General features: G+C 40.8%; 1 protein-coding gene across 1 annotated transcript; it reads right to left on the bottom strand.

Moving 5' to 3' along the window:
* Positions 1 to 267: 267 nt before the first annotated feature.
* Positions 268 to 23,578, bottom strand: tmem266 (transmembrane protein 266). The gene is made up of 10 exons (XM_053319905.1): positions 23,565 to 23,578; positions 17,668 to 17,856; positions 7,271 to 7,425; positions 5,607 to 5,680; positions 4,576 to 4,632; positions 4,231 to 4,369; positions 3,105 to 3,220; positions 2,328 to 2,520; positions 976 to 1,068; positions 268 to 908 (listed from the first exon to the last, which is right to left on the bottom strand). Exons 1-10 carry the CDS (start codon positions 23,576 to 23,578, stop codon positions 268 to 270), a joined length of 1,671 nt encoding a protein of 556 aa, XP_053175880.1.

Here is a 23,578-nt window from a genome sequence, read left to right as displayed (position 1 = left end):
AGCCCTGTTGCTGGTTTCTTTTGGTAACATTTTTCATAAAACTCAAAAAGTGTCTTTGTGAGTGTCAATTCCTGATAAGTTGTATCTGATTCTGTCCTCCATGCCCTCTGTGTGTGTACTGCTCCAGCAAGTTCATCAGTACAAAGAGGATGACAGACATACAGTTCATGTGCCAGTGACCCCCAGCAATGCAGGTTTTTAGTAGAATGTTAATTTTTGCGATTCATCTGAGGATTATGTCCTGTGAAAATGGTGTCAGGCACTGTCTTATGTCTCTGACAGACGGTTGACTGGGGCGTCTACTGGCTCCATCATCCTATACTTCTCCTCTAGAAGAGGCTCATTGCCCTGCAGATGGATGAGGGGTTTGGCATGCAACCCAACTCGACTCTCCTGGTTCCTCTTGTTGTAGATGTTCAGCCTGTGCTCCAGCTCAGGACTAGTTTTAGTGGAACCTGTTGGGCTGGGAGGTTTGAGGTTGACAGGGTCCAGGCCCTTCTGTGTAAGACAAGAGTCCTCAGTCAGAGAAAAGAGCAGCTCCTGCACCACAGCACTGGGACTCCCTCTTGGCTGAGTGCCCAGGGCCAGGGGGCTGCTGTAGGGCGGTGGGTAGCAGCGCTGGTCGCTGTAGTCTGTGGAGGTGGAGGCCTCACGTACAGTTGAGCTGCAGTCTGTGGTTGAGCCCAGCGTGTGGCTGCTGATGCTGTGCTGGCGGGCACTGAAGCTGGTGCGGGACACTGTGGTTGTGGAGGCTTCGCTGACCGAACTGCCAGTGCGCTGCAGACGGCTAGACGACACAGCGTCAGCACTCACCAGAGAAGAGGGAAGCTGGCTGGGGTTCTTAGGCAGGTGCACATCTATGGCTGCTGTGGTGATGACACGTGCAGCAGGGTCTGGGATCCCCATGTCTACAAGAAAACCACAAGTTATATATATGCCCTTGAAATATTGTGGTGCTAAAATGTATGTAAGAACAAAGTGAAGCAGGATCTTGTTGATACTCACCGCTGCTTGGCTCACTATAGTACTGGCTTATGTAGTTGTTCATGTCATCTTGACCATGATGATCTGAAGAGAATTAAAAAGTGCACCATAATGTACTTTGTCTCCGACACAATAAAAGTGAACTATGGTGCTCTTTAATACCACTGGGTTGATATTCCTACTGTACATGTAGCTTCTATAGAATGTGAAAAGAAAATAGTACAAAATGCTTATTACTTGTTTCCAAAGCCCAGGGTCTTCACATTGTGTGTTCAAAAGTGTCCAATTAACAATCATATACACCAAAAATGTATGAAGCTGGAATCAGAAACTATACATTTTTGCTTGATAAATGATTTAAGACAAATCATTAAGAGTATGATGAACATCAATTAATTAACACATATTTCAAAAGAGCAGCTTGGTGTGAATGTGTTTCATGGATCCTAAATCAGTCCAAGTATTCCTTTGTGTTGACTGTTGGCTTATGTTAATTTATGTTTGACTTCACATATTCATTTCAAGGTCCAAGATGAAGCCACTCATTGCTCAGCCTAAAATGTGTCAGGGACCATCTCCAGATGATCAATAACACATGAGTGTATGAGGAGCAGGTCTAGTTAAAAGGATATCTGACTAGAAACACCATAGCCTAGATGTATTACAGGTCGCACTATGATTTATAGCTTTGATAAAGGAAAAGCCTTAATGTTTTGCGCCCTGACATCACCTGCACTGACAGCGCTTTGTTGCTTTAAGTCCTGTAAGTTATGACCTGTCAGTGTGTGAGAGGTTTATAGTCCATCTAGGTGTCACGCCAGAATTTTGTTGTGGACTCAAAGACAGATGTTTTTGAGAAAAGAGTGCCAACACCGTGCCTGTGTTTGATGTCCATCATTAATAAAGTGTTCTATCCTCCAGTAGGAAGCATCAGATAAGTGATGGGATGTTTAATAGTTGCAGAGGTTTGTGGTTTGCTGTAAGATTGTCTGCTTATTTCTATTTTTTTGCTGCTTTCAGTAACCATAAAAATGTCTTCAGCCTTTAAACAGCCAGCCTCCATGTACCAGTTGTTTTATTTCTAACAGATCAGTTTGGCTGTGAAAGAAGGCAAAGCATTTCTAATTCCTGCCAGTAATTTAAAGCAACAAAACGACTTCTCTGACATCTAGACCACCTGCCTGGCAAGTTTCATGGCACATGGGACATTTCTACATTCAACCGTCTACATGTACTTAGCATTAACACAATTTACTATAGAAAGCACAGCCTGAATTCCCCCTTGTGCACAGAGGTCCTTGATAGCCAGTTATACAAAGGAGGTAGGTGTTCCAGACGGTTACCTGCGGGCCCCCCGGGCTCCCTAGTTTTAGCTTGCCCGTGATGCTCGGAGGCTCCAGTGGCCAGTCCATCCACCTCATGGAAACTGCTGCTTTGTTTACCCCACATATGGTGGATCTGCATGGCTGCTTCACGTTCTGCTACCAGATCGAGGTCCTGCTGGGCCAGATGGGCCCTCAGCTGCCTGATTTCAAACTGAAAGGAGATGTGGGAAGTGTGAGAAGTGGGAGTACTGATTTGTCATTCAAACTAACAACAATGTACTGTATTCTCCATGCTAATGTCCAATCTCCTTTCATTATTTTAGCTGACCTTGGACTGTATAGTACAGTGTGCATATACCAAATTACACTTTTCAAACCTGCATAACTATCAGACACATTTTGGACACTGTTCTCCTTTTCTGGATTGACATCTGAGAAATAGAGAGCACTCAATGGGCATGCTCTCAGTTACACTTAAAAAGCTAAACTTATTTTTTAGCTGGATAATCTGACTTCTAAACAATAATAGAATTATGATTATTAAATTGTAAAGGACTCAATAGATTTCGTTAAGCTAATGCACAGTAATGGCTATCTGATATCTACAGGATTGCTGTAAAAAGTATTATCTAGTGATGCTATGGGATCAATTCTGCAGGCATCTTTTATAACTTTTTGAGTACAGACTTATTTTTTCTTGCATAGCACATTGCTGCCCTCTGCTGGTTACATGCAGCTATACATTGAGCTAGACTGTAAGTTGATGGGAGGTATGAAACAAATGCGTGCACATACTGCTTGTTCTTGGCAGATCTGGGTGAGACGGTCAAGCTGTTCCTCTCTCACTGCCTTGGCCTTCTCATACTGCTGGATTTCCAACTCCATCTCCACCTTCACCTGCAGCACGTAGGCTGGAACAAGAGGCCATAAAATGAAGTCAGTTCTCCTACAAAAGAAATATTCAATCTTGTGCTCGTTGGTTTTGATTCGAACTAACTAACTTACACCTCCACCTGTAGTTTTTTTAAAAGTTGATCTTCTAGTTTTTAGTATAGTAGTATTTCCTACATACTGTTTCTAAATGTTAACGTCAACCACTGTTCTGCTGAAATAAAAGCCTGCATATTCTGAACATTTATGGGCACATGACTGGAAATTGCTGCCAACAAACAATGCACAAGATGGATATAATAACAGTATTTCCCTGCAAGCAGTCTTACTTTTCTGAAGCTTATAGTGTTCAGTAAGTATTCTGTTTTTGGTTGGCTGTTTTGGCCATTATTGTATGATATTGCATATTAATGCTTAATCTTTAGGGTAGTGAGAACAAAAGGTGAAAACAGACTTCAAACTACTGATTCCGATTAAAATGTTTAACAGAGTGACATAAAAACCTGTTGTCAATAACACAATCTATTTTATTTCCACAGAGACTAATAAAACACTGATCCAATGTAACAATTAGACAGAAAATAGAACCATTTGTGCAGTCCACTTTTTACCCTCAACAGGATAAATAGGTGTAAGTAATGGATGGGGTGATAATCCATTTTGTTCACACGCACAAACCATCCTTTTCAGTAAGTACTGTACATTATATTAACCACAAGGGGGAGTAAGATTGTTGAAAAAAAAGCATAATTTCCATCAGATGCTTTGTAAAAAATATTGTTCAAATAATTTGCCTTTTGCAGCTGCTGAGAGCATTAAAACTATCAGTTCATCAAGGCAGATGCTGTCCTACCATCAATCCTCAAAAGCCAACCAAAAAGAAAAAACAACGTAAAAATAATTGAGCAAACAACCTCAAGATTGACTGTAGCTGATACTGCAGAGAGCACACTGCAGTATCTATCTCTGTGACCTGACAGGAAAGGACATGACGCAGGGGACATCAGCCCCCAGCCCCTACCACTCTCACCATCAATGATCCTCTTGACCCTCCAGATGCGCAGTGTGATGATGAGACCGATAGCGTCCCAGGGGCTGCTGGGGCCGTTGGCCACTGTGGAGGCCACCATGGGGGCCAGAGAGAGGACAATGACAGCTCCATCAAACACCTGAGAAAATACATGCACGCACGCACATGCACGCATGCACACACGCACGCACACACACACACACACACACAAACACACTCCAGGTTACTGTTATGTCTGAAGCCTCCACTGGGGCCACACGGAGGTATGACATTGAGGGAATGACATTGCGGTGAAAGGGGCCCCCGAGAGACTAATAGAGACTAATAGGACCTTTGGGAGCTTACCTCTACTTTGTTCTCTATGTAATCCCATATTCCCAACACCACAATCCTGAACACCGTCTGTGACAGAAAGAGGGACAGAGAACAGGTTACAAACTGGATGAAATTGAAGAAAACAAGGTCAGTTTAAATGAAGCACGGAGTGAGACTACATGATAGAGGCAGAAGATGCTGGGTAGTAACTTCTAATGAAAAACCTGGAAGTCTCAGTAAATGGCATTTGCTATTGTGATTTATATTTCTTTCATTTCTCCACTGGTAATTCATCAATGACATCATATTCATACACATCAGAGGCAGCATGATAGTATTTCATCCAAACTATTACACACACCACATTTAGCTTCTTTTGCTGATGCAGCGGGGGCTACAAAGGGCAAACAATACTCCCTTTCTCTCTGTTCCTCTTCTGCCATTCCCTAACATCCCAACATCCCATCCTTAGTTCATATTAGCATGGGAAGTCGTATATGCAAGATTGCACTAGAGCAGAAACCAGTCGGCCTGCTGTTTTCATTGCTTTAATGTATCACTGAGAGGTTGCTTTTATTGGTAAACCTCCAGCTGCACAAAAGTTGGCAGTGTTACCTGTAAAGAAATAAGACAAATGTGGCTTGCTGTAAGGAAAATGGTAATCAATACTGCACACCTGAGGCACTGACATTATTTAGAACTAGTGGCACAGAAAAGCCACTGCATTCAAAGTGACTGTGATCAATCTGCAGATCAATCTAATGACGCTGAGAGGGACCAGCTTTAACAACATTTGGGCCAATTTTTCTTGTGTAATTTTTTTAGTCTTTCATTTACGTACACTATCAGTGGCTCATCTCTACTAATCATAATCTAATCATGCAGGGACACAGGGTACGGAGCACTTCATGGTGTTGTTAGTATTCTAATGAGAATCTGTTCGTGTACTTCACTGGCCGGACAAAACTGCACGGCATAGCATTAATCGATAGGCCGCTGCATCAGCTGTAAGTAAGACCATTTCTGAGTAGAGTGGGTGGGGAAGAAAGAGAGAGGCTCACCTCAGTGAAGAACACAGAGAGGATAGCCAGGCTGATCCAGTGGATGATGCTGGCAAACTGGAATGCATTATTAACTGTAGGGGTGAAACAGAATAACTGGTTATATTTGAAAAAAAACCAACAACAACAGGACAGCTTATTAGACATGAAGTGGTAAAAGATGAATTAAAAAAAAAGTTGTGTATAACAGTTGTTTGGGATGCACAACACTGACAAAGTACAGTAAAGTGATCAAAATCAGTACATTCATGCATACACACACACACACACACACACACATAAATGCACAGACAAAAGTATAAAGCAACATTGTAAATATGAATGTACCGCATACAATGCATGCATGCATGTGTCTGCATCTCCCTGTCTATTCATCAGACTAATTGTGGACAGCCTCAGACAGTATTTCGGCTGTCAGCTGAGGAATTTCTCTTCATGCACCACCTCTTCTCCCATCTGTCTTTGTTTGCCATGTTCAGTGATCTGTCCATCAGTCCATTCATCTTTCTCCAGTCCACCCCCCAACACACACACACACACACACACACACACACACACACACACAGAGCCAGCAATGTTTTATTGCCTGATTTCTTTGTCCGCTAATTTTCCTTCACGCATTTGTCTTACTTTTCCTTTATCTGCCCCATCTCATCAGTCAGTCAGTCAGTCAGTCAGTCAGTCAGTCAGTCAGTCAGTCAGTCAGTCCCAGCATGCATTCGGATACTGCTGAAGGAATATTGCTGCCAGGCATATTCTCCACTCAGATCTCTGATATCTAACAGGTCACAGTCCCCCTGACCTTCTACTTTTGATAGATGATGATGTCTACACCATGTCAGATGATGTAGCTGAAGGTGATACTGGGGTATCATGGGCCACACTGGTATTTGGGCCAACTGACATTCTGTGTTAACAGTGGAATACTAATGGGAGGGGTATATTCCCAAGACCATGATTGATCAGAGCCTGAGGTCACAGGATAGATCATCAGTGACACAAACTGTCTATACAGCAGATGTATAAGCCCAGGTACATCTATTTTTGTCCATTCCAAAAACTATTCTGAGTGATGTTGCTATCAAAGATCATTAATTATAGTAGAATATTGTATAGTGTAGTATTATCTTTTAACACCCACTGTTGTGTTAGAGACAAGACCATTATTTAACATTCCCTAACTGCCAGTACTCTTGTCTCTTCGGTCATTTTGGTTATTTTTAACAATACCATTCAGTCATAAAAATAATAATGGTAAAATGCATGGCAAAGTATGAAATCAAAATATGTTTTCACACTAAATTAAAAGCAATCTTACTGTCCAATAATGTGATACGTTCTTGAAAACTTGATGGCCAAACTCAAAGCAAGAGTCTGAATATCATAAATAGTCTTTATATAGAGAGATCACAGCTAAAAGGTTAAAGGTTAAAGGTGCAGTATAGTAAAGAGAGTTTCAGAAACATCTGATGATGATGGCTGATAATTCAAACTCATCAGAAACATTTTTGATGAGAATGAATTTTTGTGACATGTATTTTTTTCAATAGATAATAAACCTGCCAATTCACCTGCAGCTTAATTGTGCTAATTCAGTTATTTTCTAAGCCTACTATATTCTTAATTTCAAGCGACATCACAATGTCTTTGTTTCCAGCACTCACACTGCAACAGCTTGGTGTCTACAAGCAGCTCCAGCGTCAGCAGCAGCACCACCAGGATGACACAGGCCACCAAGAAACAGTTGAAGCCCGCCGACAACAGACAGACCTGCCATAGCGCTGCCCTTCGCCCACAGCACGGCTTCAGCCAGTTAGACCTGAGCGGGGAGAGAGAGAGAGAGAGAGAGAGAGAGATAGAGAGAGAATGCGTTTAGAAGATCTATAGGTACAGAGATAAATGGTGAGTCTTGTTGTGATGTTATTTCAAAATGTAATACTGGTACAGAGTATGAATCTGACAGGCGGCAGGCAAGGTCATATCAATAAAAAACTAGAAACGTCAAGATACACAACTCAGGGGTGCGCAGGTGGTCGAGTGGTTAAGAGTGCATACCATGTACGCAGTGGACCCTGGTTCGAGTCCCAGCTGGTGGACTTTTCTGCATGTCACACCCCCTCCCATAATTTCCTGTCTCTCTACTTTCAAATAAAGGTGTCTATGCCAGAGAAAATCTTAAAAAAAAGATACACAAATCATGTGGCATGTTCAACCTTGATTTTGCTCAGTGTCCTATCAGTTAAAGCTCTTCTAAGTATTTTTCAGCAGAGGGCACTATTCTGCATGAAATCATTCAAAATGCAGAGCATGCGTGCTAAAATTAATTTACATTCTTGAATTTAATGTGAAGCATAAATACATGTTTTACTGGCACTGAGAAGATGTATTAGCATGAAGTAATTCTGTGCACAAATTTATGGCGTTTTTGCTATTTTGCCCCTTTTCTCTTCTCATTTCATTCATGCCTTTTGGCAAACCTCCCTCTTCCCACTGGAAAGCTCTCTTTTTGTGCTACCATTAGTTTGTTTGTGTCTATTTTTGGAAACAGATTACATGACATCTGTTGTACTCCACATGCAAGCATTAAATAATTTGTTTTGTCTCATCAGAACATGTTTGTATATATACATGTAGCACTATTTGATTTAATGTTTAATGTAAAATATCACAAAGGTGTTCACAAAGATATTCTGTATTCTCTACATTACACGCCTATAACCTTAAGGGATAATAGTCAAATAATCCCACTATTATTATTCATTGTACCCATATGAACACTGAATGAAGTTTTGCTCGCTATTATCATTCTTCTAGTTCATAGTGACCATAAGAAGATCCCTTCCTAATGTAATTTGTAAGTGATGGAGGACAAAATCCATAGTACTTGTTTTGTGCAAACATATATTTAAAAGTTTATCTGAAACTTATATATGACTTTGGTCACTCAAATGAGTAAAATCAAATAGGATAGTGACAAAAAAGGCGGTAATTCTGGAGGATATTTTGACTAATTTCAACGGGTAAAACATATTCAAGTATTAGACTTTTATTATCAGATAAACTTTGGAACACATTTTTGTACAGAATGAGGACCCCATCACTTACATTGAAATTATATTAGGAAGGGAAACCTCATTCAATGTTCCTCAAAACTGTTTAAAGAGAGAACTGAAAAATTGTGAACCTATCCTTTAGAGTTAAGAAAATGAAATTCTGGAGAGATTAACACTTCATGTGGTTAATTCCCCACCTTGCTGATTCACTGGGTGACAGGACAGGGCAGGACAGGACTGGCTAGCGGCAGGGTGGCTGAATATCCATCTGGGTGACTACCTGGTGTGCCAACAACCTGGCTGGTTGTTAGCTCACTGAAGCTCCTCTTGTTTGAGCTCTGGATGACTGCTGGCTGGCTGGCTGACTGACTGACTGGCTGGCTGGCTGGCTGGCTGGCTAGCTTACCACATGATGCAGTTTTCTTGGCAAAACAGTGGGGCTGAATGTGCACCATCTGGAGGGTGCAGTCATACACAGCCAAAAAGACGATCGCTTCACTGAAAGACAATGCCTTCATCTGGTTCTTCTCCTCCACATTGCTATATATTTTCCATTAGCTTAGAGTGTGCAGGTGTCCCCAGTGTGTACGCTCCTTGTCCAGATACATTGTGCCTGAAAATGTGAGTGTCAAACCTGCCTTAAATCCATCACTATTCTCCTCTTCAAGTTCTTCCAATCAGATACTCTGACTGACTCCTGAGTTTTTATGGTCAATAATAATGACACATTTTCAGTAGGCACACAGGGCTTTTCCTTCCTTTCAGCTGTGCCTTCCACACACACAATACTGAGATGCATGCCTAGAAAGTCAGATGCAAAAAATAAAGTGTGTATGTGTGTGCGTGTGTGTGCACGAGTGAGGGGTGGCTGTCCTTTCTCTGAGGCAACACTGAGTAAGGCAATATGTTCATTTGAAAATAGCAGCTATCCGTTGTCACCTGTCCCCCGCAGGAGGAAAGCTATGGGCAATGTCTGTCAGAGGACAAGAGAGGATGCAATTTATTCGACTCTCCTCTTGGTTCAGCTCAGAATGAAGGAAGCAAACACAGAGGAAGCGGGTGCAAGCAGTTCAAAGGCATTGGGATTCATCCAAAAGTGAACTGGAGAAAGAGCCAGAGAGGAAGCAGAGGGAGTTGGAGGAGGAAGAATGAGAAAGAAAGAACAGAGAAATATGCAGATTGGGTTAAAGGATAATTCTAGTTTATTATAACTTGGGACTTGTTTTTGTAGTTTTGGCTATCATTTGGATCATTGGTAATAGCATACTCACCAACTTAATTACTAGGCTTTGGGAACACTGTCAAGTCCAAAGGGTAATGAAACACAAATTTTCAGGATTATATTTTCAGAGGATTATATAATTTTCAGAGGATTATACAGGTTAAATCAAAACCCCAAGTTAACCTCAAGGCATGGGACTGCATCATGTCATCTGTTATCATTTAGTCTATAAAATGTCAGAAAATAGTGAACATTTCTCATTACAATTTCCTAAACAGCATCAAAGTGTCCAGATGGGCTTTTCCCTCCAACTAACTGTCTAAACATAAAGATAGTCAGATCACATAAGACAAAGAACAGCAGCACATTACCATATTCAAGATGCTGTAAAAAGTTAATGCTTCCCATCAAAAATTATTTTAACAATTACTCAATTATCAAAAGAACTGCCAATTCATTTCTGTCTATCAACAACCAAGTAATCGATTAAACATTTCACCTCTATTTGGAGGAGATAACAGGCCAAATCAGACTGTCCATTATAAAAAATCCTCAGTTTACAGATGAATTTACTGGTTCAACCGTGTCCTACTGTATATACTGCAGAGTTTTCTTGTAAAATTAGGGGTTATTACTCACATTTTGGGCATGTTCCCTTATTGTCTTAGGGTCTACATAATACACCAATGGCTACTTTACAACCTATTTGTTCTTTAAACTGATTTTGTCTTTTTCCCTGTCATCGCCATTGTTGAATGGTGAGTATAATACTATCAAAACTAATAGGAATGATGGCCAAGACTTTCAGGTGAAAAGAGAGAGGGCATCCTAGAGAGTGGAATCATTTTGCAGCTGAACCTCCGGTGTGGCACAGATTCACAGCCTCTCCATCCTTCATCAAGGTCAGCAGAGGGGCTGGAGCTTGACCAAACTGTGCCAGTGCTCTCTAAGAGTCTAACCGGTGCACTCAGGCCTCTGCAACAACCCTCTGTTTCAGATGATGCCAACAGATTAGGAGCTCAACTCCTGGGGTGACAAAGAGGTGGTGCAGGGTAATGGTATCATTAGCAGATACCATGGAGACTTTACTCAAAACCGATCTGTTCCCAAGGAACAATGTCAAACTCCATCTGCCAGTGGAGGAGAGCCAAGAAAAAGAAACATTTACCTAATGATACGCCTAACACGCAGTCACTGGACATTTGTGGACCATTAGAGATGGAATGAGTAGCACACAGAAAACTCAACAAGACACCACACTTACCTTCAGGATTGAAAAGCATGATTTAACTCACACTGTGTGGAATAATAATTCATTCAGACCTCTCCCACAAGCCAGGCAGAAAAGGTATTAATTTAATAAACCTGTAAAGAAAAACCCTGACTGGAGGGAGAGTAAATGGCAGTGATGGATTACTCCAAGCTCAGAAACTTAATTTTAGGGAAATCACTTTAAACCTTGAACGCCGAGGACCTGAAGTATTTATGAGGAAATGGGGCTGCTTCAGTGGTAGAGCAAGCAAAGGAAGAAAATCATCTTGCTCTCTCAGGGTCACGGCAGGTTCAGATCGAATAGACAATACCTCAAGGATTGGTCATGCATACATACTGTATGTGTGCATGCTCAGGGAAACATCACACACACACACAGACACACACACACACACACTGTTAAGGGCATTGTGTGTAGAGGAAATGAGAGATGCATGTGCTGTGGACAGGTTCATAAAGACATCAACAGGCCAAGCCTGCAGACTGAGGGAAGATCGAAGTGTGCCTGATTGCAGCGCAGAGTGAGGGTATTAGATCATGAGATTAATCAATAGTGGCGTGAGATGGAAGTGGTGGCATGCTGTACATGATGCCAGCTGCAGCAGCTCTTGCAGCAGAATGGCCAAACAGGACAGGGGGACAAAGACATCAGGCAGAGTGACTGGCACAGAGGAAGGTGTCTGGTCACTCTGTTGAGGCCAATTCACACAGGCAGGACACAGCTTTGGCTCCAGCCCCAGTTAAGTAACTATCACTAAGGTGGGGAAGCTATCACAAGTAGAATCTCTTTCATTACTGTCTCCTGCAATTGAGACAGGGTAGAATACAATGTAAACTCATTAGGAACAAGTTAAATGTAAATTAAATCAGAGAGGTTGTGCTCTGTTTGTGTGTGTTTGTGAGTTCAAGGATGGAGCAAGGGAGAGGTGGAACATTCATTCAGAAGTAGAGTCTGAAAGACTCTACAAACTTGTCTGAGGTATTGATTGTAACACACACAGACACACACGCACAAACACACATGCAAAACCAATGAACAACTGCAAACATGAACCTCCCCTTCAAAATGTTTACAAAGGAAAGTCTAAAATGGTGTCACTGTATGACTTGCACTGCTGTGCCAGGCCTCTAAATAATCCATTGCAACTCTTGATTGATGTCTTGATTGTACATTTATAACAGAACAACTATGCTCAGAGAAAAACTCCATCATATTAGGGTAAAGACTTGAGGCAGTTGCCACACAATTATATTTCCTCACAAAATGATTAATCGTTCTATGAGTCTAAAAAAATGAAGGCAGCAATTCAAGACTTCGATCACTATGCCTGGCAGCAATTCATCTATTCAAGCACACCTGCAAATTATAGTTTTGTTCAAATGTGTTACATTAGTTAGTATACTTGTCTCAAGCCTTTTGGCCTTTTGCTGTTAAAATTAATTAGTGTCTACTTGTGACTCTGAATCACACTTCTGAATGAGTAGTGAACAGTTCAACCAAAGACTGATATTCCCTTCTTAGGGGGGATTCATTTGAAGGATTTTTTGAAGCTTATATCAGTAAAATGATCCAGAAAAGTCAAACAAAACAGAAAATACAATTCTGTGTTTTCTTTCTTAATGGGAACTATTTATTTGTTGTGTCTATTTCATTATTTAAAAATGGCATAACTCAAACATTACTTTTATGGTAGTGATTATTTAGATGGATGTTAAGTGGCAAATATCGCACACAGAGCTTTTGAACTTAACATATCATCTTTGAAGGTGTAAGGGACAATGTCAGGTACTAATCTGGCAGCAATTTAAAATGATAGTATTTGAGGTTTTCTGTCTCCTCTCAATTTCTCTCTCTTTACTGATAACTATAGAGCCCTGTGGTTCCTCCAGTATGAACTTAAACCAATTCACACCAATCTGCTGAACTCAGCAGGCTCGGGCAGTGGAAAATGGACCACAACTGTGAGCCTGCAGGCTACTGAACAGATAGAGGTTGGAGGACTTCGTCCCACTCAGGCTATTCAACCTCTCCGTGTTACACTTGCTCCTTAACTTGAATTGAATCCTTCATAAGCAGTTTTTTTCGACTTCTGATTCACAGGTGGAGCCTCCGCCTAGATTGCTTGGAAATCAAGACAAACCGCAAATTCTTTTCCTGTGTAACCACTGCTGAGTCATCTTTGTTGTCACAGCCTAAAGAAGCAAAGATGCTCTGCAAGTGGAAATCAAGCTAAGCAATACATATGCTGAATAAAATGATGTTATCATAGGTAATCAATTGTACATTTTAGAGCTTCCATGTCTATTATTAATCTTACAGTCTCACGCCTGGGGAATTAGCAAACACTTTTGCAGTGAATGAACAAATAAACAAAATTCAGGCTTTAGCTAGGCACTTGCATCCCCTCTAGTCAATAATTAAACATATTAATTCAGCTTTACCTTTCCTCTCTTTCAACATTAAATATTGCCGCCTCTTCCCTCAAGTCCTACACTGTGGTACAACCTAGCAAAGGTACTCAAAGCTAGTCTTTGCCAAAGAAATGGGCCACATATACTAAGCAAATGGAGATGGATTGGGCTCCATGTGCAGAGCAGCAGAGAAGCTGTCCCTGATAAATAGGTTTTCACCAAGACACTTGATCTCTCTTGCTCTCAGCCTAAAAAGCAATTTCACACTTTGCATGTCTGTGAATATTAACAAACCCTCAAACCCTGCACTCAAATGTCATCTATTGTGTCGCACATGGTGCCAGGCAAGAGAGCCAATTTGATGGAGAGGACTGTTTCTCTGTTGGTTTGAAATAGAGTCGAGGGGGGGGGGGGGGGGTGTAGCTCTCTCTTTTCAGACATCCATCAACACAGAACAGGTATAGTATGGCTCTGGTTCCAAAACCCTGTGAAATATTGCTGATGCCAAGATTCTATTGGAATCTGGCAAGGTCCTTCAGTTATTATTCTCAGGTCTCGATTTTTAAAATTATTCCATCTTATTTCTAATTGAGCATAATCAACCAGTTTGATAATGTGAAAGTTAACATATTACTGCTCTATTGAGGCATTGTAGTGAGTGAAAAGTGGCAAGAGAAATTAATTTCACCTGACACTGTATAAGCTAGCACTACAGCACTACATAGATCCTACATTGCTGTCCAACATGGACAGATATGACATTCATCAAATGGAGCCATTTTGTTGTGATTTGCAGCCAGCAGCTTTGTGAATGAAAGTGTGGAGGAGGGTCGTTTGCTCCATGTATCCTTCTCTTTATCCCCTCCGCCTCCTCTCTACTCCAGTCAAAGCGGCAGGTTGACCCATATGAACCATCTGTCATTGCTGCAGTGCCACACACCTCTCAGTCTAGCCCCTGGAGATCAACGGCATATGCTGCTGCTGCTGTGGGCAGCCAGCTGATCTGGGGATGATAACCTTAGAAAAGTGCAGGCTGTATATCCCAGGGTCCAGAGACTGAGGCCATGAAGAAGGCTGGGCTCCACCCAGTCTGGAGATCACCATAACAGGTCTTGATTAAGGTAGAAGAAAACACACCACCTTGCTTCTTAACCTTATATTAAGACTAGTAAAAAATTTATTTTTTGGTTTAATTGAGAAAAATCTGCACAACTTCATCAGTGGTTACTGCTCTTCAAGATTAATTTACTGTTTACTAGCATATCCTGAATGACTATAGAAGGAGGGTGAATGTGACATACATCTAAAACAAATTTTGGCAAAGTGCAGGCAAATGAAAATAACCTCTGATTAAACAATATTACATGCTAACCCAAATTGTAACCAAAGTTTTAAATGCTATTTTAACAGTCAATTTGTGTGTGGCTTTGCAAATGTACAAACAGCAGTTGCAAATAAAACTACTAGGTCTAGTAATTCTCTTTTTGTAACCCGTATTGAAGCAATTCTAAAATGCTACTATTAAAACATAGAGAAATAGCAGAATATGCAACTTCTTAGTTTTTTAAAATAAATCCGAAATTCCCACGTTACCAATAAATAAATCAATAAATGAAACCACAATGAAACAATTACATATGAAATAATAATTAAGTGACCAAAGGTGGGTGTGAAATCACACCACCCTCACCCTGGACCTTCCAGCAAGTTCTGGGGGAGATGGTGCTGCTAAAATCTATTAATAATTCCATCCAGTTCACCACTACACAGAATCTGCAAGTCCTGCGTGTGCCCCTTGTAGTCCACAAGAACATACACCTCCTACATAATCGCCCACATCTCCTGATAAAGAGCCATGAGCAGCTGCCATGCTTGACTAAATGTGCCTCTTTGGCGTGTATTCTTCTACTCTTTTTTTTTTTTTTTTAAATGCAGCCATATGGAACAAAACAAACCGAGCACACATAATCAAGGATTTAAGCTCAGTCCACAAGTAATGAGCCTTTTTTTGGTCCCATCTCTTACCATAAAGCCGACTTCAAATCATAACCATAGATCACTATAAACCAAACAGTTGTTTTTCATGATGAGATTTAAAACTGAATGCACTTGCTCCTGTACAGGATATACGTCCATCCCAAGAAGGACATGATTAGCTGAAAAACATCTCAGGAATGTAAGTCATTGTAAAACACAAACTGTACTGATAATCACCAACATCACAGCTCAAGACCACTGCCACACCAGTGGCAAAGGTAAGGACATTGGTTTTGCATTCTTGTACACAATAACTCAAAAAGGGGTTAATATTTTCCTATATAGTACAGTCTCTTTGCCTATGCATTCTATAAAACACAGGGTAAATAGTTTATAGAGCGGACAGAACAATGCAAATCATTCAGTTCATTGCTCTCCTGTCAGGGTCTTAGATAGTCTTAATTAATAAAAAAAACTCTTGAGCACAATACATCCCATCTTTGTGTCATTCCTCTGATGTTACACACATGAGTCACAAAGGCAGCCAGAACCTGTGACGTACTGTCTCTGTTTTTCCAAGACTGTTTCCAAATGACAGAGGTGTGTATGAAACTACGATGACAGGTATGTCTTGGAATGTCTGTCACCTGAAACTCAGGAATTCTAATCTAAAAAACTCCCTGAACATAATGTATCACCCACATGGGTGAGTTATCTGGACTCAGAGTGAGCAGAATGAATGTTCCTTAACTTAAAATAAGAATATTTATATTGTGTTTGTTAAACTCCTTAGAGACATGTCTTGGCACTGCATGACTTTTCCACTGCACTGTGCCAAATCCCAGGGGGACCAGGGTGTCATATGGTGCCATATGAGAGCGCCCACTGTGATGATAATTTTGCTGGGCTGCCAGATCCTGCCCTTCGCTGCAGCATTGCTATGTGTACGTTTATTGCTCCTTTTGTGAGCAAGAGAAACTGAGAAAGACATGAGGTAGGATGAAAGAGTGGGTGTTTAGGACAAGGCCCATCTGTCCCTGCCCTCTGTCCCACAGAGCCATCGGCCCGGACAGGCCAGGCCGAGCGACGTCCAGCCGGACATGCTCAGCTGACACACCAGGGCTTGGATGGCGAAATGCCGGATGCTCTAATTAAGCTTATGCTGTTTGTCGACTTTCTCTGCATGGATGCCAGTGTCGCAGCATGCCAAAGGGTTGTGAGTCACGCTTCCTGCCATGGACACTTGCTACAGGGGTGCTTTAGGAGGGGTGTGTCCTGTCCTGAGAGTACTGGGCCTGCAGCATGGCGATATGGTGATAAGAAAAAAACACAAACCCAGGACAAGCTGGCCTCGTGGACAGAAACAGCACTGCCACAGGGCTCTGACATTTCAACACACTTTGTTTTCTGCCAGAAATCAACATTATAAACAGAAGCTTGTCTGCTAGAGAGAAAATTGCTGTCTCACTGAGCTGAAATAGAATGAACACATCAGTGGAGACATTGTCCATTTAACATGGTGACACTAATAAATTCATCGCCAAATATCCTCAATTCCCGGACTCTAATATAAAATGAGGGGTGCTTCAATATGCCAGGTGTAATTACCATGTGCAATAACGAGCAATAGAGAGAGTGACGGCAGAGCTTTTCTCTGCCAGGTTGAATATAGATTGTAGTAATTGCAATTCTGTCTTAATTATGTATGTATTACTTTCATGTAACAACCAGAGACAATATCTCAGACATGATATCACTAGTGTCTTCTTAACTGTGGTGGCAACATTAATCAATACATAATGACATTTCGTGCTTAAGTTAATTTCAGATTTCATTGATAACTGTACTGTTAATTTGTTTCCAGCCTCTTTAAATTATACAATCTTTGATATACTTCAAATGTCAAAAATGAAACTTCAGTGTCAGAACTAAATCATGAGCTGCACATTCCTTGAATACTTGGCCTCATTCTCTACCAGACCACATTTAAGTATCTGTTTCAGGCTTGTCATAGCAGTTACAAGTGTTACAGAATCATCTCAAAAGACATTCACTGACTGGGGCCAAACAATGGAACAAAACCAGAAAGTGAAGAGAGGTGATAGAGTGAATTTATGGGACATACCCCTCTCTGTTGTCCTCTTCATCTGGGTTTGAGATGAGCTGAGATCCAGCAAGGGATATATCAAGGGCGGCCAAAGGCAAGTCTCTGTAGGCGAAGCTGACCAACTGGACAGGGGCCACGCACTGGTTGTCCTCCTCCACCTGCTGGGAGATCACCTCGAGCTCTGAGGCTCCAGTTTGGGGAGGGGCCCTGTGGTACACACACAGAAACACCACAATTGGAGCAACATTAGAGTCAGAAAACTAATGTGTATGTTGATAGCGTTGATACCTGGTAGTTGGTGTGAGGTCTACAGCAATGACAGCAGAGTTTGAAAGGTTGTATGGAAGTGTCCTATGTAATTAAATTAGCCACTGCAAAACTGTTCCAGGTAGCAAATTGTGATAATAACTACAATTATTATATTTAATTTCAATAAATGAAAGTCCTTGTTTCCAGTCTCTATTGACACCCTTAACAAGGACACATTTCCCTGGCAAGTCATGAAAAGGTGGTATATGTATGTATGCAGTGAAGTTAGTGTCACATCACAATAAGCACATCAAATTAACAGGTTATTGATTAAAAACACAAAATATATCACCTTTAACTACTAATTGTACATTTATATTGCTTCTGACTACTTTCATAAAGGATTGATAAATGCCATTCCAGACAGCCATTGGCTTCTATTCATCACAGAGACAGAAAATCAAACTTAAAACTTGCCTGTGATGAGTAGTCTATTACAACACAGGTAACCAGCAACCTTTTTAGGGCAAAATGTACATTTTTCTTTCTACAACATTTATTGTTCCTCTCCAGCATTTGATTTTGTGAAAACATAGCTTATGAATGTAATGTTTGTCTGCAGTCTACTCACACATAATCACACATGCCAGAGTGGACATAAAATGCTCAAAACGGCATTATCACTTAATTATAACATCAGTTGCAAGAAAGTATTTAATGAAGCTTTATCTATATTTCTGTTTAATAGAATACTGAAATGAATGGAAACCAAAGCCTGATTTACAGAAACCAACCTAAAAACCTAAACTTATTGGTCAAAACATGCAGACCTACCAGTAAAGTCCTAAAATAACACAAATATTTTTCAAGTTGGTTGAATGACAATGAAGGGCAGAAAAGGGTTTCCATTTTGATTTATCTACTATTATTGTAGTACTCTGTAAGCTCTATTTGGCAGAGCCAGACAAAGTGTTATTTTATCTGCCAATGAGGTCCTAAAACTTAAATGTACAGGGTGGGTTGTGATCCTACGAGCTCAGCCAATAGCAGACAAGGAGAATTTACCCTGGAACAGAAGTCTCACATGGCTTGGCAGCTGTCCCAGTGCAGCCAGTGTGGAGATATCAATAACTCCAGTGCTTAAAGGTATAGGAAGGCATTGATTACACAGGGAACAAAAGCCATTGGGTTGGTGAATTCTACAACCTCTGTGCTGGAGGTGAAACAGAGTGGGAGGAAACAGTTAGTAGAAGATCACTGAACAGACCCACCTTTCTGTTAAATGTTAATGTAGGCAGACCAAGATAGGAAAATAGGTCTTTCTTTTTTTTACAGACTTAGGTCTGGAGTAATAGTAATGGACTCTCTTAAAAGGTTACTTTGTTATTTTCATTGGAAACCAACAATTACTTGCTCTATTTTAGCTTAACATGGCACACTATGGCTATCCTAAGTACATATAAGGTCTTGCACATCCTCCCTTTAAATATCTGATCCTTTTATTATGCGAGCCCTGCTGGATGTGTTGTTTAGCTTGAGGTCAAAAACCCATACATTAACGCTCACCACAAAACACGCCTGTGCAGCCTAGCGTTATCTGTAGACTTGGCACCTCTGACCAACTGCAACAAGGCCACTAATCAGTCATGACAGACACAAACTGTTTAGTGCATCAAAATCACATTTCCAGACAATCACAGAGTAAGCCAGGAGCCATTATTTGCAGAGCCCAGTAGAGTGGCTGGTTGCCATCCTGAGGAGGGAGTGGAGGCTTCACATCTGAACACTCTGCTCCCTTCAATGATGCAGGCAAGGACAGCCAGTGGCATGCTAAAGGGCTGGGATCTTTTCAGAGGCATGTGATATTAGCAAAACACCACGAGGAAGCAAAAAGGTTAACACAGAGCGTGCATGGCTAGGGGGGGAAGTCTCGCACCCATACATAGTAAAAGCTAAGGCTAACCATCAGCCAGTGTTTATGAATGCAGGTCTAACATACATGTTATTGCTCAAAGGCTGCAGTTACATGAACTTGCTGCAATATATTATAATGCAAAACAAATAAATGAAACCATGATAGAAATTATTATTATACAGTTCCTACACAAACAACTAACTGGTACTGCTTATTACACGCAATAAATTAGTCTAATGTGTAATACGTTCTTTGGCATCTGTAATAAATAGAAATTTGTTTTGACATAGCGTTTTAGAGAATTTTAAAACTTGATTTGTATTGTAAGGTCTGGTTCCTCCTTGTGTGTAATCATTACCAGTGATTGCCTCCTCCAGTGTAACTGCAATCCATAGTAATTCCCCCAGAATTTTTACATCACATCCTAATAAATCACCATGCAGAGATCAATAGATATATTAAAAATATAAGAGCCAGCTAAGCTGAGATCCTTCCTCTCCAGTTCTAACTAATTTCTCAGGAAATGTTGTTGTTTGTCACAACATGACAGACATATTCATTTTTCCTTCTGTCTTTCTTTTAGCTTAAATTTAAATAATTGTATTATTAATACTTTTAACTATGCATCCTTATCAGCTACAACAAGGTGTAGTTGAATATGCATGTATATACATGGTCCTTACAGAGACACTCTGAAATACATGCAAAAAAGCAAATTTTCACTTAGACATTTTCAACAGGAACATTTTGGAACTACTCAGTGATTCTGTAGATTTGGAGTTGAAATGAATCTCCGGTATAATCTATTCTGGCACAAGTTTTTTATGCAGCTTGCTGTGAGAAAGGTACTCAAATACCACTGAAGTCCGATACTGCTGAACTCTACAGAAAGCAAAACTAATTTATATATTTTTACTCTGAATGCTAACCCCCATGCACATATACTGTAGCAGGTTCAAATGCTGACATAAGATACATCAGGAGGGAATATGCTAAATTATTGGTTCATGTTAGCTGCTAGTGAAGATGAAGTCTGCATATACGGTTAGAACATGTAACACGTGATATTTTGTATTTTATTTAATGCTTTTTATTATTTGGCGAAATAGAGTCAGGTCAACTGCAGCCGACATTTCCTTGAGCCGTATTGGTAGATAATAGTCTTTGGTTAGATAGGCTGTTGTGGCTCAATGGATTTTATTTCAATTCTGCACACTTGCTGTGAAACTGTAGCTGACATGTCCTATAGCTCAGCACTCTTTCAACACCCAGGTATAAATGTACAGTGAGGCAGTGCTTAAAAAGGTATGTATGCAAGAGTCAGCATAGGTAACAGCTTAGATCATTATACTGCTATGAGAATCCCAACACAGGACAACAGCACTGATCAAGGGGAGAATAATAAGGCTGCTTTACAAATAGCAAGAAGACAAGGGATGAGATTGATGCCTTTTTTAAACTTTTTAAATCACCTTTCCTGAGCAATAAATCCTCTGCTTCTGTCACTTCAGTGGATTTTAAAGTGCTGCCTCAGCATGAACTGGTGCTTTCCAGAGGGCATCGGTATCATTGTCATTCTGAGTGCTCACTGCCATGGTATTTCTAGCCAGCTGTCTATAACCCAGCCGCTCTGTCTTACCCAATAAGTTTGTATACGGACACTTGGCTGCTCTTCGGTGCACGGCAATTCACTGTCCTGATATCATCAGGAAAGCTAGACAAATGTGCCAAATCATGTATATGGGCACTGGCCAGATTTCCCAGCAGCAGCGGCTCGTGACACAAGCTCCGGATACAAGGAGTGCATTTGTAAGATCAGACCCCTCGCTTTCGAAGTCCAAGGGGAAATTACAGCTGTTGATAATTCCATTGCAGCAATGAAGAATGATGGTCTTTGGAGTCCTCTCTTTATTGTTAATAGAGCAAACACAGCTTTTAACTCATCGTGGTATATTCACAACACCTCATTTAGCAGTCAGAAAAAAAATACATGAAATTTACTCTGCAGACATCCCTACAACAGCTGCTTGAGCTCTAAAAACAAATGCCAAACGCAAGCATTTTGTTGGGTATGGAGACACACACACACAAAAATCTTTAAACAATCTTATTTAGTGATTGACTGTATCGTCTTAAATAGTTTGGACATAAGTGTTTTAGTGAGGAAAATCAATGCATTGTAGAAGAAGTTTTAGAAACTTGTATTCACTGGATAATACCATCAACACTGTGACATATTATAGCCTTAATATTTAACCATAAACTATGTCCTGGAAGTGGGTATGTGGCATTCAGAGATTTGTTAGAATAGAAATGCTCTAATTAAACAACAATGATTGAATTAAGTAGATTTCATTAATACATTTGTCATGAACCTACTTTTGATTCATAGAACTGTGAAGTGCAATTGAAATTTCAGCATCTCTAAATGATGAAATACACATATAGATAATAGTTGCTTAAGCTGTGACCTGCTAATCAGCAGACTTTATTCTGGTGATTGGAGAGAGACTTCACTATGCCGAGAAATTAAAAACAGCATGACGCTGAATCACGTGACACAGAGGTTAGTTACAGTAATGTTGGCTGACCTGAAGCCACTGGGTTCCTCTGGGAGGGGTGTTGTGCACGCACTGAATGAGAAAAAAAATGTACAAACTCCCAGGAAACAGGAAGAGCACTGCCTCATCAGTGGAAATGTAGCTTCTGTGTTTATATTAAAAATGCAGTAATTTTATTTTTTCAAATTTCTTTTTTTTTATAAACTACATGCAGATATGAAAAGATTTTACATGGTATATTAAACTGTAGTGTGGAATATGTAAGAAAAACCCCTTTGAATTTGTTGCAATTGAGCATCTAATATGTTTCCTATCATGCCTCCCACTATTTCCAGAGCAGAGATAGTATGGCGTTACAGAGAGAGAGAGAGAGAGAGAGAGAGAGAGAGAGAGAGAGAGAGAGAGAGAGAGAGAGAGAGAGAGGATTTACAGCAGCATCATGTCTAAGAGAGCAGGGGTGAAAATAACTCCAAAGACCTTTCTCTGCATGAGAGTTTCCCATCTGTCACTATACAGAGAATCATCGGCATTCAGCTACAATACATCATGCCTTTGTACTACTAACCAGTCAGCACATTCTCTACATTGTCTGGTTACAGATGTTTTGCCATGATTATTCCTTCAAATGGACTTGTAATCAACCATTAACTGTACTAATCTGCAGGTCTAAAGCCCAGAGAGAGATCTCTGTTGGTTGGAAGCAGCATCCTGTGCCTTTAACCAGAAGATGCAGCTGACTGAACCCATTTTGCATTCACCCCTTACTCAACTCCACTCCACCTCCTCCCACTCCGCTCCATTCCTTTTCTCCCTCCCTTTTCCCTTCTCTTAGCCCCAACCATGGCTGTCATCAGAATGCAGGGCCTGTCTCGGGGACCACACACAGAGTAATTATTAATAAGAGAAGATGACAAGTGAGCATCCCTCCTGAATGCTAAGAGATGCCAGCGAGGACTGGAGATTGCTGGCCGCTCTGGCTCAGAGATGCTGGACGACACCGAGCTAAGCTTTCCCACTGATCCCTGTTAAAAGTCATTCACAGGAGGAGCATGGGAATATACAGGTCCCAATCTGCCATCGTAGCATGCTGAGATGCCCTGTGCATTAGACTGCATGCTCATAAATAGAGATTTAAGATTTCACACTCTCTGAGACATGGTTTGAAACAAGAATCTGGTGGGTGTACTTACTGGGGGTTGCTCAT

Source organism: Scomber japonicus, chromosome 5, assembly GCF_027409825.1.
Source record: "Scomber japonicus isolate fScoJap1 chromosome 5, fScoJap1.pri, whole genome shotgun sequence".
Lineage (NCBI taxonomy): Eukaryota > Metazoa > Chordata > Actinopteri > Scombriformes > Scombridae > Scomber > Scomber japonicus.
The sequence above is the reverse complement of the archived record's forward strand: the minus strand, read 5'-3'. Positions and strand labels throughout refer to the sequence as shown.

Coding starts and splice junctions, on each gene's coding strand:
- tmem266 (XM_053319905.1), bottom strand. Junction 7,426..17,667: donor GAAGAGGACAACAGAGAGGG/GTATGTCCCATA, acceptor CTCCCCGCTCAG/GTCTAACTGGCTGAAGCCGT. Junction 5,681..7,270: donor AGACACCAAGCTGTTGCAGT/GTGAGTGCTGGA, acceptor TCACCCCTACAG/TTAATAATGCATTCCAGTTT.